Here is a 13,584-nt window from a genome sequence, read left to right on the forward strand (position 1 = left end):
CATCTTGCTTGGCCCAGGACACTTCTTCTCCTTCCGGCGCGCTCTTCGTTCTAGGGAGGAAGAAATTCTTCATTGGAAGGTTCTGTCGGTCACGAATGTCTTTGACATTAGAAAGTTTCACGTGGATCAGCGGGTCGAAAGCGTCGAGACGCGGTACCGTGAATTCACCGGCTCTAGCTGTGGCGAAGAAAGTGGTGGTAAGACAGGCGAATACAGCTGCATCGAGGGGGTTGAGGAGGTCTAGGTGCTGGCGGATGGCTGTCATTAGCTCGATGGTGTAGGGTTCCCGTTTGCTCCTCTTCGAGGATGCTGGAGCAAGGGAAATAGACGCTTTGAGAAGCGTTTCTATCTCCATCTCATTGAGGGACCAACTTAGTCCGTGTAGAACGTGCCATGCCCGGACACCACAAATGTAGTTAGTAATCGTTTTAGCTGAATAATGGCCGGCCATGGATGTGATGAAGGAGGATACTAGGATATGGCTTGCGGGCGCACGCTGAGCCTCTGGGATGCTCTTACTGTCGCAAAAGACGTGGAAAGTTAGCAAACCCGATCCATAAGTCTCGCGGGTGGCTTCGGTGTAGGCGTGTATCATAGTATCACGTATGCGCTGGATGTCTGAGGGAAGTAGTGGCACGATTTTACCCTTTTCATCGCAGGAGGTGCGGGATGATGATGGGTTCCATAGATACAGCCTCTCTCTGGCTGGGCAGTGAGGGCGTAGTGCGGAAGGGAGGGGGGTGAGGCTCGAATTATAGGCTATGGTTAAGGTGAGTTGGTAGCGTCAGGTGGAGGCTCAGCTTTGCGCTGGACTTACTAGTCTTGCGTCGCTTTAAACAATTCTTCGCCCCAGCGCTCGAACTCGCGATTGACGAGTGCGCGCTGGTGGAGCTCGTGTTCGGATCTACGTTTGCCCATTGGGTGAAGCGGTTGATGGGTGCGGTTGCGCTCTCTCGTTCTGGAGGCTGCGGTGGATTCAGTGACCTCTTTAATGAAGGGGCGGAGCTCCGTTGGGATGTCAACTGGGGGCAGTAAAAGGCTAGTGGGGGGGTAGACTCCGCGGGATGGGCCGTCAGCTGGATTGTCCTTACTTGGTACGTATCTAGTAAGAACTGTGCATTCGGCACTAGAGAGGACTTTATGAAGGCGCTTGAAGACCTCGTTTGAGGCGCGATTCCTGCTGCGGCCAGTCCACCATCCTTCGACGACGCCCATGTTGTCTCCGAATACCTTGAAATGAATTCCGGAGGCTTGAGAGTTGATGACTGCGCGGACGAGAAGCTCGAAGCCGACACTTTCGGCCCAGCCAATGTCACGGCCGTCTCTTTTCCAGCCTGGTGTGAGGTCCCAGGCTCTCCAGTACCCGTTGATAAAGATGCCGATCCCATGGCCAGAGCTAGCGTCCGAATAGGCATGGAAGTCATATACGATGCAGGGACCAGGAATTGGGCGGGATAAGAGTGCATTGCCAAGGGTGTCCTTCCACCAGCGGATGTCGTCTGGGGTGTTACGAGGAGGGGTGCGTGGGAGGAAAGGTCGGTTGTTGAACATGCCCAACATTGCCTCAAGGTTGGTGAGGTAAGCTCGGCCGGCGGGCACAATATGGGCCGCGTGTAGTAGTTTGCCGTAGAGCTTCTGTACTTCTTGAAGAAAGTGGGTGCGCTTCGATTGCCATGCGGAGATGGCGAGGATGTATTTATCTCTTTTTTCGATGGAGAGCTCCACGGTGCGTGCTGCGACGTTCCAGATGAAGCCGGTGAACAATGGGCTGGAACTAAAGGGTTTGTCTTTCGACAGTTCCCAGGGAATTCCGAGTATCGAGGAAAAGTAGTCGATGTCGTCGATGCAGTAGGTGAAGGTCGCATCCTCCGGCGAACGGGGAGAACGTTGTGACAGGTCTTGAATCGGTGAGGATGAGTCTTCATCGAACTCCTCACTGCAGTCATTGGGCATTGTAGCGCCCTTGTACCACTTGCAGCCCCCACTAATGATGATGTTGCCATTCTCGGCAATTTCTCTCACCCAGTGAGCGCGTCTACTGTTATATTCTTCCAGGAACTCACATTTGATCCGTAGGAAAAGATGATCATCGACCCATTTGGAGGCTGGGCCGATGCCTTTCGCGCGTAATATGTCGAGGCCGGCATCGCTGACATTGCCATATATGCCCGCTGATGGGCCAAAGCCGAAGCATAGGGCAGTATCGATTGCAAAGGAGTCTTCGCCCGGGAGTTGGATGGCCAGAGCTGCCCACTGGGAGTGATGGAGAGGGATGGTACGATAGGCTTCCGCGACATCTCGGACTGCGCCTTGAGAACCCGGTGGAAGGCGCCAGATAGTGAGGCAAACGGTCGAAAAGGTGCCGTACGTACACGGGAATAAGTCAGAGTCGACCCTTGAATTAATGGAGCTGATAGTTCGAGATGGGTTGTGAGGGAAGGATAAGTTTTGTATAAGGCGATATTTGCCTGGTTTTCCGGGCTTAGGTACAAGGGAAAGTGGGGCGGTTTGGAAATGGCCAATGGCCGATTCAAGATCCTGGGCCGTGAAAGGTCCGAGAAAACGCCCTTTCTCGAATTCAATATTGACAATGCTCCAAAACGCTTCGACGTGATCGTCGATGGAGGGATTATTGGGGGGTTTGTAGGTACATTTAATCGGGGGAATGCCCCCGGAAAAACCTGACACCAGGCACTCTGGAATATGATGATATCTACTAAGAAGCCCTGTCTCCGTGAGGAGCAGGGTCCATCCTTCAGGTTTGTACGGCGTGTGAGCCTTGTACCTTCTCTCCTCGAGGGCAGTTTTGAGCACCGTGGTCCTTGCTTCCGCAGCCGGAACACTCGTGGTGGAACTCGTGGTTTCCGGCGTGACAGCCGTTGGGATGCTGCCACTTGAAACATAGTGGGTTTCCCTGCGGATTGACGAGGCGGTTGTCCTGCGTCTTGCGACTGTAAGAGGTGCTTCCGTCCCACAGAGTTGTGGCTTCGCAACGCTGTATGTCGTGGGAGAAGCGGCCGAGACAGACTGCGCAGGCTGACCGGCCGCGGGTGCCTGCGCTTTGGGAAAAATCCCTTTTGTGGGAGTTGCGACTCTTGGAGTTGTCTGGGGACGATTTCTGGTTATCATTGCCAGAACGGCGTGGGGAGCGAGAACGAGAGCTACGACGGTTGTAGTCGTGGTTGTCCCTACGTGAATCGCGGTGGTGGTCTCTGTAGCTAGATTTGCGGTTTTGGGACTGGGGAAGAGGGTATTCGCTTGTCTTGGGCTGAAGGAGAGAAGTTAGGTGTGTGTAGGGACGGGAAGTGGGCGAACATTGAGGTGGGTGTTGGCGTCCGTGTAAAGAGGATACGGGCATCTGTGTGAAGGGTAGTACGGGCATCCGTTTGAGCAGGGTACGGGCATCCGTGTTCGCGAAGGATACGGGCATCCGTATAAGAGAAAGTACGGGCATCCGTGTGAGAAAGTACGGGCATCCACGAGAATGGTTTGTGGGCATCCGCGAGAGCAAAGCGCGGGGAGGAAATTTAATTGTTATTGTATAGAGTGTTTGTGCGAGTGTAGTGTATGAAAGAGTTCGTGAGTTATGAATCAAATGATTAGTTTGGAAGGGGAACTTACCGCCATTAAAGTTTTGGAGCGGATTCTGTCCCAGAGTTCCTCGTTGATCGCACGGAGGAGGGTTTCGTTGATGATAGCGATGTTAAAACCTTCGTCTCGTTTGAGACGGTCGTGCCAGTCTAAACGGACCCGTGATGCGTAATGGAGGATGACCGTGTCTCCGATTTCGCTGTTGTTTCGGATGGGGTGGTTCTCGAGATGCCAGAAAAAGAGTGAGAGGGCGTCAATGTGGCTTTGCGGCCATTTGGCTTTGCTGAGTTGCATTAGAAATAAGTTCTTAGCGCGGAGAAAGGTCAGGAATGGGAGGTCGTGATCTGCAATGGCTGATTTTGAGGCCTTGAAGGCGTAAGCTGGGCGAATCGTCAGCTGGTCGTCGACTCTAGTGAGGCCAAAGTCATCTGCGACTGAACGCGCGGTGCGCAGGGCTTCCTTGCAGCCGTCCGGAGAAAAATACCATAGCTCTATATAATCGAAGTTGTTAAGCTTCTGGATTGCGTATTGGGAAGGACGCGGGGAAATGGAGTCTCCTACTGAAACGGTCTCGTCGAAGCTGCCCATCTTTGGTTTCTTTTCCTCTGCCTCTGCTTTCTCCTTTTCGGCTTCCGCTTCTCGTAGAATGCGAGCCTCCTCTTCCTGGGCTGCGCGGGCTTGCTCAATTTCCGCGGCTTCAGCTGCTTCCTGCTCTCTATTGAGGTTCCATTCATTGACTCTCTGGTTGTGACCATCCGTCCAAGATTGAGTGAGGCGCGTGACAACGTCCTCTTGGGATTGGCCGGTTGCCCTTCGTATGTCGTCGCAGATATTTGCGTACGCTGGACCGTCGAAGTCCGGGCAAACTTCTAGTGATGGATCTGCCATGTAATTAGAAATATGCTAGGGAGTTGTTTTTAAAATGGGTAACGTGTTCAGAAAATAAAACGAGCAAGACGATACTTCTGAGTGCAAACGATCGTTGTGGCACGGAGACAAGAAGCGTAATGCCACGTCCGACGTTCGCTCGAAGACTAAACTCTATTCTTTCGCTCGTGCCTCGTTACATAATAGACTAACTAACTGGCATGCGAGGGTCTAAATGGCCAACGCCGCGATCTTGTAAAATGTTCGCGCGGGCATGAGAATCAACCCATCCGCCAAGGTTGGTGTCTTCATCGACATAACACCCAATGGGCGGATTAAATTCTCCCCTTCTGCCAACAGAGTGGTCAATGACGCGTTTCACCAACAAAACATCATAATCCTCTTCAGCTTCGTTCGGTTCAATATCATCCAGTGCTGTAAAGTCGCTCCCGATGAGTATGCGTGCGGGTAATTGCTCCTTGCCGCTCTTGTTCTCCGCAGGAGGGAAGTAGTATACTGCTCGGTTACTGGCACTGTGCGGGAGAAAAAATGGCTTCCGAGGCATCCATACGGGCTGTTGATCCTCCTTGCCCTTCTCTTCTGTTGTACCAAACAACGGAATGCGGTAAACTTGCAGCAACTTTCTGCTGCAACTGAAGTAGAGATCCTTTGATGTCCAAGTGAGCGTAGATGACATCTTCGATACGTGCAGCCGTGTCGTTTGGCCTAGCGCTAACTTCATGCAATGAATCTGCTGAGGTGACCTGGCAGTCTTTCTCCGAGAGAGACGGTACGTGCACACGAGAAGAGCTAGTTTAATGGGAGGCAGGGGTTCTGAGTCCTTCAATTCCGAAGCCTTCCCTTGTGCTTCAAGAGTGGCAATATGCAAAAATTCACCACATTCAGAAAAATGGATTTTCATGAAGACATGACCCGCTGATATTGGTCATCAGCATCGATTGTTCTGACTTTTATTGGACTTACTGTGGGGGGTTGATGGCTGCAGCCGCCGGGTGAATTGCGTTTTGGCCAAGTAATCCACAAACAGGATATCGCCATCGCCGAGTGGCCAGACGATCAGGGACTTCGTGGGGTGGAAGACAGGCGGCGAAGCAAACAGTCTACATTTGATTGGCTGCCTCAGGCAGAAGAGACGAGTGCGCAATTGAGTGTCAAACACAGTGATGGTTGCTTGAGGCTTTTGCTTCTCTGTGCGTTCACTTGATGGTCCCTCCCAGTCGTGTCGTTCCTCGTGGCGAAAGAGGCCATTGTCGAACACTTCATCATAGCTACTTCGTTCGGAAATGTCATCGCAGCCCTTCGAGTGGGCATTGATTTCAACACCGAAACCACTGATATCAAAGGAATGGTAGCTCTCGTTGTCAGTGTCAGTATCTTCGTTGCCAAAGTGATTGGCCCATAGAGGGAGTATATCGTCTTCAAATCCGAAATTAGCAGAACAGTCGGTGCTGCCTTCACTTGTGCTCTCGTTGCTCGAATCTTCCGATTCAGTTCCGCATTCGAACTCATCTTCTGAAACCGATGCGGTCTCTATGGAACTGTCTTCATCTTCAAGATCCTCATCAAGTTCATCCCCGTCTACCCATGAATCTTCATCGGCACTTGTGTCTAGGGCGTCTTCTTCATCACCTGCTCCGTCTGCTTTGATCTGCGTCATTTTGAGATCTCCTTTGGAAATCTTCGTTCGGAAAGTGAGAACGAGGAACTGACGACGACGTGCAAACTCCTCGATGTAGATGGAGCGCAGATCGCACAGAAAGTATCGCGCAGGAATGGTGACAAATGTGCCATTTTTGGCTCGCCTGTACAGCTGGGTGCCAATCCGGAGGGTTTGGCAATCTGCTCCAAAAGCAGCTGGCGGAGCCTTGCCTGTCTGTAAGGTAGGGTCGGTTACGGACTCTGTATACAACTTCCAGTTGCAACTAGTGGTACTGAGTTGTATGGTCTGCTTGTTCTGGAGTTCCGGAGAGTGCTCTTTAGATAGATTCCAGCTCTCGCAAGAGCATTTGAGGATGGATGATCTGTTGACACGAGCTTCTAGGCTTGATACCCAAGAGATTGACTTCAGCGATCATATGGTAGAAAAACATATTGACTGACTGTATCCGTAATATCATGACTTTGTCTCCTGCCTCACTGACCGCATCAAAAACGTACTGGACTCCATCAGAATCGACATTCGTTTGGAAAGCAAAACTTGTGTATTTGCCCTCCAATCGAGACAGAAAATTATTCGGACCAAGAGCTCCGAACCATATGCGATCTAATTGTCCGATGTATGGCAGTATTTCGCATGTTTTTTCTCCGCCACACTGCTCGCAGCTGAGGAAATATATCCACTCTTGCAAAAATCGGCGGTAGTCTGTCCAAAGCTTTTGATCCGGACCGGTTTGAGCTCGTGCAAAGCATGATGGGAACACCCGCCGAACATATGTGTTGAAGCCATTATCTTCATTGGGACGGGACAATAACGAAAATTGCGCTTCCACCCATAGGCTCTGGACTTGTACGCAGGTCCGAAAGTTAGGAGAAGTGATGAAGGACTCGATACTACCAATGTCAATAGTGACGTCGTCAAGATGCTTGTCCCAGTACTTGGTGGCATACACAAGCAAAGGGTGACAATCCACCGGGTCTTCCGTCACGTCAAGCCACCTTCCCTCTCGTCTGACTAATAGACCGGAATAACGAGATTGATCCAGGTAACATAAACAAGCGCGAGCCGGCCACTCAGCGCTAATACGAAGATCTGAGGAATTGTCGCACAGGATATTTGGATGGTCCACAAGGAAATCGCGCAGGGTGGAATGTAAGACATGACATGTATACTCCTCAGTGCAAGAATCATCTGTCCTATCGGTGTTGATGAATTCGATGAAGGGTTGGACTATGACACGGATGCTGTTGAAGCTGCGCTTGACCTTGTGCTGGAGTTCTTGGTGGGGCTCACTCTCCAAGCACGATATAGCCTCGGTAAGTTCTTTCAATCGCAGAGGACGTCGGGCAAAAATAACGAGTGAAAAGACTTTGCTGTAGTACAGTTGTATGTTCAGCATCGCAAGCATGTGGTAGAGTAAATGACCGACATACCAAGCTAATGGGAGGTCAAGCTTCTCTATACAATCGAAAAATCTGTGATAATACTCTGCCAGAGTCTGCGGGAACCCTTTGAGATGTTCTTCCATCCTAGCGGTTGACCAACATTCTCCAAGGGCGTCTATCATGAACTTTGCCCAAATAAAACTACACTCGGCACGACTTTTTAGCGTTTCCAGGATAGAGGCTTGCTCGGAAGGACTCGACCATAGTAACTGAAGCTTAGAAACCTCGTCTGATAAGTACAAAGCGAGATCGCTCCTCGTGTAGCCATCGATGTCGAGGCTGCGGCACCCCCGGAGTTCCTTTCTAATGCAATCCCGGCGCTGGCTACTACACCATACACGAACTCTAGTAGGAGATTCGTCCACGAGCTTGGCGAGAAAACGAAGCACTAATACAGCATCATCCCACGAACTTTTCGTCGTCGTCTCCTCATCCAAACCATCGAGAAAGAAGTAGATCCTCGGATATCCTTCGATTAATGCCTTGACGACTTTTTGAACCCTTTCAAGGAGAGATTGGGGCGCGTGTATGATTTTCTGCAATTCATCTGGAATTTCCTGCAGGCGCTGGTGGTAATGCAGGAGAAGTTGTGCTGCGAGAATAGACAATGTCTGCTCTGGAGAAAAATGCTGCGCAAAGTCGTAAAAGTGAAAAATCACCACATCCGATCCTGGGCTTTTGGCTAGGAATTCGATGGCGCTCGAACACAGGGTCGATTTCCCGGATCCAGGCGGACCATGGATCCACAAGATCGGTGATAATGGGGGATTGTTCTGCCATTGGAGAAATTCGTCATGGGAAAACAGCCATTGGCAAGTGATTTGGCTACGGCCACGTAAGTTCCTGTCTTGCCATGCGAGACACTGATTGTTCAGGGATTTTGATGACAGCCAATCCAAGACTATGTCCAGCTTCTGCGCTCCATCGCACTCCCACTGAAAGCGACGATGGTCTTCTACCCTGATCCTCTCTTCTTCCACCTCCCGCCGAGCTGCTTTGTTCGCCTGACGGTCCTCGCCTGACTCTTGGTCGTGAGGCAGGCCAGCGTATGCTTTGATCTTCACAACATCCTCACGCATGTCACTTACGATGCACCCCAACTTCTTTGTGCTGAAAGGTGTCCCGAACTTTGGTCCTAAGCCTATTGTCAGATCAAGCTCAGTTGTCGTTGAAAACTTTGATCTGACCTGACTTGGTGCATTCTTTATCAACTCTATGCCAGAAGCGGATGATATTGATGTAAGCATTACAGAGGATCCTCTGCATTTTTTGGTTTGTTTGGTACAAGTCGCCATAGCCAGCGATATTCTCTAGATGATCACTGAGAGAGGCCAGCTCGTAGTGGATGGTTTCAAAGAGTCTCCCGTATTGATCAAGGCTCTGAAAAAAAGGTAAACGTCACTAAATTTTATGTTCGACCAGGAACTTGGCACTTGCATTGAGAGCAACCTTGAGACAGCCCCAGACGATCGATCCTATCGGATTCAAGGTGGCTAAAACGAAATGGTCAACATCCAGGAGGGGATCTACGAGGAACAAAAAATTGACTTAATGAATCCACGATACCAATGAAGCTCGTCAGAGCGTTCATGAATGGGAGCAGATACGCGCGAACCACCTTCCGGGACTGATTCTGGTAATCCTGACTCCGAGTCTCCACCTCTGTGATAGCTTCATTTATGGCTGTAACAGGATCATGCCATTCTGAGGCAAACTTTGAACATTTTTCGATGAAATTGACCTTTTTGATCTGGGACGAGTTGATGGTTGTGCGATACTCTTCCCAGGCCTGTTCAAAGAGAGTTTTCCTTGAGACAGAAGAGTTTAGTTGGCGAGTTAACATATCGACTTTGAACACGCACTTTGAGAACGGTAGGGACGTTTTCTCGTCTGGCTGATGCATGAACGTTCAGTAGATGCAACCGTTTACACAGACACTCGTCATAGCCAGCCTGGCAGTTAAGTATGTCATAGTTCACAGGCACGATGTCCTTCATGGGGCGTTCGGGTGGTCGCAAATCAGAAGCCTCGAGGTTGGAGCACAGCCTGAGAAGGTTCTCTAGAAGTATTCAAATCTGCTGAAATGTTTGAACTTGTGGTATCCTGAAGGTGGAAACAATGCCGCATTGCACAACGCGAGGCAGACCTTAGACGTCTGGACTCCCGGAACGTTCCCAATGGAAGTACAAACAGTTAATAAACATTCTTCCTGTATACATGCGGTGGACACGCCAGCACTGCACTCTGGAAAGGAGAAGGACGACTGTTATGATGGTTCTATGCGACTATCTACAACCAGGACCCCTGGGAACTACCAAGACCCCTGGCACCCCTGCTGCTTGTCTCTCGCCGGCCTACCTCTGCTCTGCGCCCGACTCGCCTACACCTGCTAAGGTGTACCACTACAGCGGGGCAGCTATTGCTACTTATGATAGCCTAGAAATAAGCCACATGTGGTGAGGTGCGATATCACTGATCACTGGTTGAAAACGTTGACACGTTGAGGGGGTTGTAGTTCCCCGCAGATTCGATGGTTTGCCAATCAGCAAATTAGAATAGCATGCAAGGCTCCACTGTCACCTGTCTGCCGCAAGTCAGCCAAGAATAAGTAATTTCATACATGATGCATCGGGTCTAGGCCAGGCCCGAAGTTTGGAAAGGCCCGCCTGCAGGCTTAGCGCCAAAAGCTTCTATTCGAACATATACATCAGTGAAACGGTGAACAGATGAGAATAATATTTAAAGCAATATGTTTAGTGAGTGAAACTCTCTGTAAAAGACAGACTGTCTTTTATACATACGAGCATGAAAGAGATAGCCGAGTGGCTCAAAACATGATGCGATCTGTAAGAAGAGCAAACAAAGGGAAATTTTCGATGAAAGGGAGTCTTAGAACAAGAGGGTGAGCGACGACAAGTGAAGGAGGTGACGGTGACACCTGATACAGAACAAAGCGTCTAAAGTACAAGGAAGGATAAAAGGAATGTATCCGCGTGTCTCGGATGCGAAGAGTGAAGCTCTTCGTATCGATGAGACACGCGGACTGCGTAGGCGTTCGTTTTGAAGCCTTAGTCGGAGTACAGAGGATATAATATCCTTATAAGAAGATACGTGCAAGAATAACAATTGTGATGAAGTACGCAGCTGAGAGTGAATCTGATGAGCACTGTTCGCAAATATCCTGTATGGCTTGAGGACACGATGAAGGCGAACTTACTGAGTTTGTATAACATTGCATCTTGTGTGCCACCCGGAACGCCGTCTCGCGAATATGATTTGTGCTCAGATGACAGCTGGTGTTCCCGAACTTTATTCCAATCCTGCATGGAATCAAGCACTTTGCGGATGTGTGTCACATAAAGGCTTAGATTCGAATGTACCGCGAGAGAGAGAGCAGTTGCCACAATGTTCTTGATCTATAATGTTGTCAACACCATTACTTTCAACTATATGAAATGCAAGAAAGCAAGAATAACCATACCTGACGGCCATTGAGCGTTTCCAGGGCCAAAGCATCAATTTCAGCCTCGCTGATTAAGCACCGATGGGCATCCGATGCCTTCTTGATGAACGTCTTCCAGATCTGTCTCCGTGAGGTTTGACAGAGCGGTGGGTACTGTACTGTGAAGTGGATTCGGCCTGTTTTGCGATTGATTGAGGAATCCAAGTACAAAAAAGCGAAAACACGTACTCTCGAATGCAGCATCGCACTGTGAGACCAAGTTGGTCGTCAAAAACATGATTCCCTGATAGTATTCCAGCTGCCGTAGAAAAATAGATACCAGGGCATTCCGCTCCACATCAGTCTCCCTCCTTTGTGACAAAAAAGCATCTGCCTCGTCGAGAAGAACGACTGCCTTCCACCGCTGAGCAAGTGCCAGAATCTGAGCCAAAGCGTTGTCTACGCTCTCAGGGCTGGATCCTAATTCGCCAGCTGAAATACAATACAAGGGACGCTTTGTCACCTGACCAAAGGTAGTGAGGGTAGATAAAATCACGAGCAACACTGAAAAATACCTCTGCTGCTGCTTCCGCTGTAAGTGTCTTACCACATCCAGGTGGACCTGCAAGCAATCCGACAAGACCTTTTCCTTTTCCCCGCACGAAGTCATCGAAGGTTGACGCACGCGATGCGTGCTGCTCCACTAATGCATGAATCAATTCCTTCCGTCCGTCATCCAGGACCAGAAGATTGAAAGGCTCCAATGACCAGGACACGTCCCGCAGGCAGTCAAGAGCGAATCCACCTGAGACGTGTAAGTTTGTTGTAGAAACGTGAGGAATCGAGCAGAAAAATTCTCATACCCCACTGCTTTGTTTCGAAGCAAAAGCCTATGACAACAGGGGTGCAGATTATGTATTGCTCTTCCTCGAGTTCCGCTCGCTTCAACGGGGTAGAAACCGGGAGATTGAGACTGGAGTCAGGCTGAAACATACGAAACGCCCAAGGATCGATCATAACGCGCCCGTTCGCCTACATCGATTTGTTATAGGCCACACTATTAAGCAGAACTGGTTATTACTGCTCACCCTGCACTTTCGAAGGTCCTTATGGTCATCGTCCATGGGATGGTGGTCGACACATGCAGCCATCCCGGAAATCTCACCATAGGTCTGGCATTGCAAGCTTGCAAATTTACGACCTCGTTTGACAGCAAGTTCACGAATGTTGCGTTTATTTGAATGATAGAGGAGAGGAAAAACAGACAGGCTTTGTATCTTTCGCTCTCCATCGAAAGACGGGATCAGAAGCCTTTGGTTAGCAATTCCAAAATGCTTGCCGTCGTCAGTGATCACATGACAATATATTGCAGCGAAGATTCCTTCATTTGTTCTCATGATCTCAAAGCGCGTGGCTCGGAGAATGTGATCCTGCTCGGTGAATTCGTGGTGACTGAAGACTAGGGTGCCATGACGAAATAATGTCCAAAGTAAATCGAAGGTGATGGACTCGTGTCTTGTCAATGACTGAAAGTCGGCGAAGGTAGTTTGGTATTCCTCCCAAGTAAAGTGAAGGGCTACTTCGATTTCAGATATTAGCGAAGTGTTTGGAGTGTCTTTCGACCTTTCCAATTCTAGTCGTTCCTTGAGCTCATTGAAAGAGAAAAAAAGCAGCTTCTGATCACACTGAAATACATAATGAGAATTGCAATGCGATGTTGAAATATTTAATGTTTAGCTTACAACAGGGGAACTTCGCAAGAGATCTAAACCTTCCACACCTCGGTGTATCTCTATGAGCACCTCGCGAAGTTCTTGACTTCGGATGTCAATTTCAGTCTTTGCGTGTCGACCCTTGATGTCCATGACTCGTCGGATGACGAGGACTGGTTTCTTTTCATTCAGTCTCTTGAGGTGCTTTGACTGTTTGTTTGTGTTCGTCCTGTTGTAGACGATTGCTGAAAATCTTCTGAGGGAACTATCAAGTTCAAACACTGAACATCCTGTTCTGGAGATGCTTACGGATCAAAACTGCAACGAAGATTGACATGAAGAATTGGGACGATACGAAGGAACTCACCATTGGTCATAACGAACTATTCGTGCTTCCAGGGGCAGTGTTGTTGTTCCTACACCAGGCTCCGTACTAGACATGATACGAAAATTATGTTAACTTCTTGTGGACTGAGAACAACGCAGTGTGCCTTCAGCTTTATGTCTGATGAAAGTAATACGGGTGGAAGACCACGTGTCGTATGCCTGTACACTGCATATGATATTACATCCACCTTCACATTTGAAATGCAGTGCAAAAAAAGGTGAGTGAGTTCATACCGACTGCATAGCCGCAAACTTCGAAAGGGTCGTCAAATTAGCAGGATGGAATAAGGTAAGAACGGGCCACCCCGAATCAAAACCACCCTTAGATAGAACGGCACTTGGAATACATGCAGCCAGTGTGTGCAGCTGATGCAAAAAATGACTTATCAACATGAGCCCGGGCAGCCAGACTTGATATCCATGACTTGACTATCAACAGGGTCAGGCTGTCGTTACGATGTA

At 49.4% G+C, this 13,584-nt stretch overlaps 3 protein-coding genes across 3 annotated transcripts; all 3 read right to left on the minus strand.

Annotated features, from left to right (window-relative positions):
- Positions 1 to 2,606: 2,606 nt before the first annotated feature.
- F5891DRAFT_1044565 (uncharacterized protein) lies at positions 2,607 to 4,586 on the minus strand. The gene is made up of 2 exons (XM_041362195.1): positions 3,622 to 4,586; positions 2,607 to 3,358 (listed from the first exon to the last, which is right to left on the minus strand). The coding sequence occupies exons 1-2, from the start codon at positions 4,477 to 4,479 to the stop codon at positions 2,756 to 2,758; spliced, it is 1,461 nt and encodes a 486-aa protein (XP_041223700.1). The 5' UTR covers positions 4,480 to 4,586; the 3' UTR covers positions 2,607 to 2,755.
- An 80-nt stretch (positions 4,587 to 4,666) lies between these two features.
- Positions 4,667 to 9,840, minus strand: F5891DRAFT_1148495 (uncharacterized protein; the record flags this gene model as incomplete). Its single annotated transcript, XM_041365073.1, has 8 exons — positions 9,444 to 9,840; positions 9,130 to 9,389; positions 9,019 to 9,074; positions 8,769 to 8,961; positions 7,570 to 8,716; positions 6,568 to 7,509; positions 5,443 to 6,500; positions 4,667 to 5,394 (listed from the first exon to the last, which is right to left on the minus strand). Exons 1-8 carry the CDS (start codon positions 9,482 to 9,484, stop codon positions 4,667 to 4,669), a joined length of 4,425 nt encoding a protein of 1,474 aa, XP_041223701.1. The 5' UTR covers positions 9,485 to 9,840.
- Positions 9,841 to 11,023: 1,183 nt separating this feature from the next.
- Positions 11,024 to 13,523, minus strand: F5891DRAFT_1148499 (P-loop containing nucleoside triphosphate hydrolase protein; the record flags this gene model as incomplete). Its single annotated transcript, XM_041365074.1, has 9 exons — positions 13,510 to 13,523; positions 13,103 to 13,460; positions 13,045 to 13,053; positions 12,769 to 12,991; positions 12,112 to 12,699; positions 11,887 to 12,055; positions 11,599 to 11,828; positions 11,273 to 11,546; positions 11,024 to 11,220 (listed from the first exon to the last, which is right to left on the minus strand). The coding sequence occupies exons 2-9, from the start codon at positions 13,174 to 13,176 to the stop codon at positions 11,024 to 11,026; spliced, it is 1,764 nt and encodes a 587-aa protein (XP_041223702.1). The 5' UTR covers positions 13,177 to 13,460; positions 13,510 to 13,523.
- Between the last annotated feature and the right edge of the window lie 61 nt (positions 13,524 to 13,584).

This window comes from Suillus fuscotomentosus, assembly GCF_016647785.1.
Source record: "Suillus fuscotomentosus strain FC203 chromosome Unknown F5891scaffold_41, whole genome shotgun sequence".
NCBI lineage: Eukaryota > Fungi > Basidiomycota > Agaricomycetes > Boletales > Suillaceae > Suillus > Suillus fuscotomentosus.

Coding starts and splice junctions, on each gene's coding strand:
- F5891DRAFT_1044565 (XM_041362195.1), bottom strand. CDS start 4,479: ATGGCAGATCCATCACTAGAAGTTTGCCCGGACTTCGACGGTCCAGCG. Junction 3,359..3,621: donor GCTCCAAAACTTTAATGGCG/GTAAGTTCCCCT, acceptor CCCTTCACACAG/ATGCCCGTATCCTCTTTACA.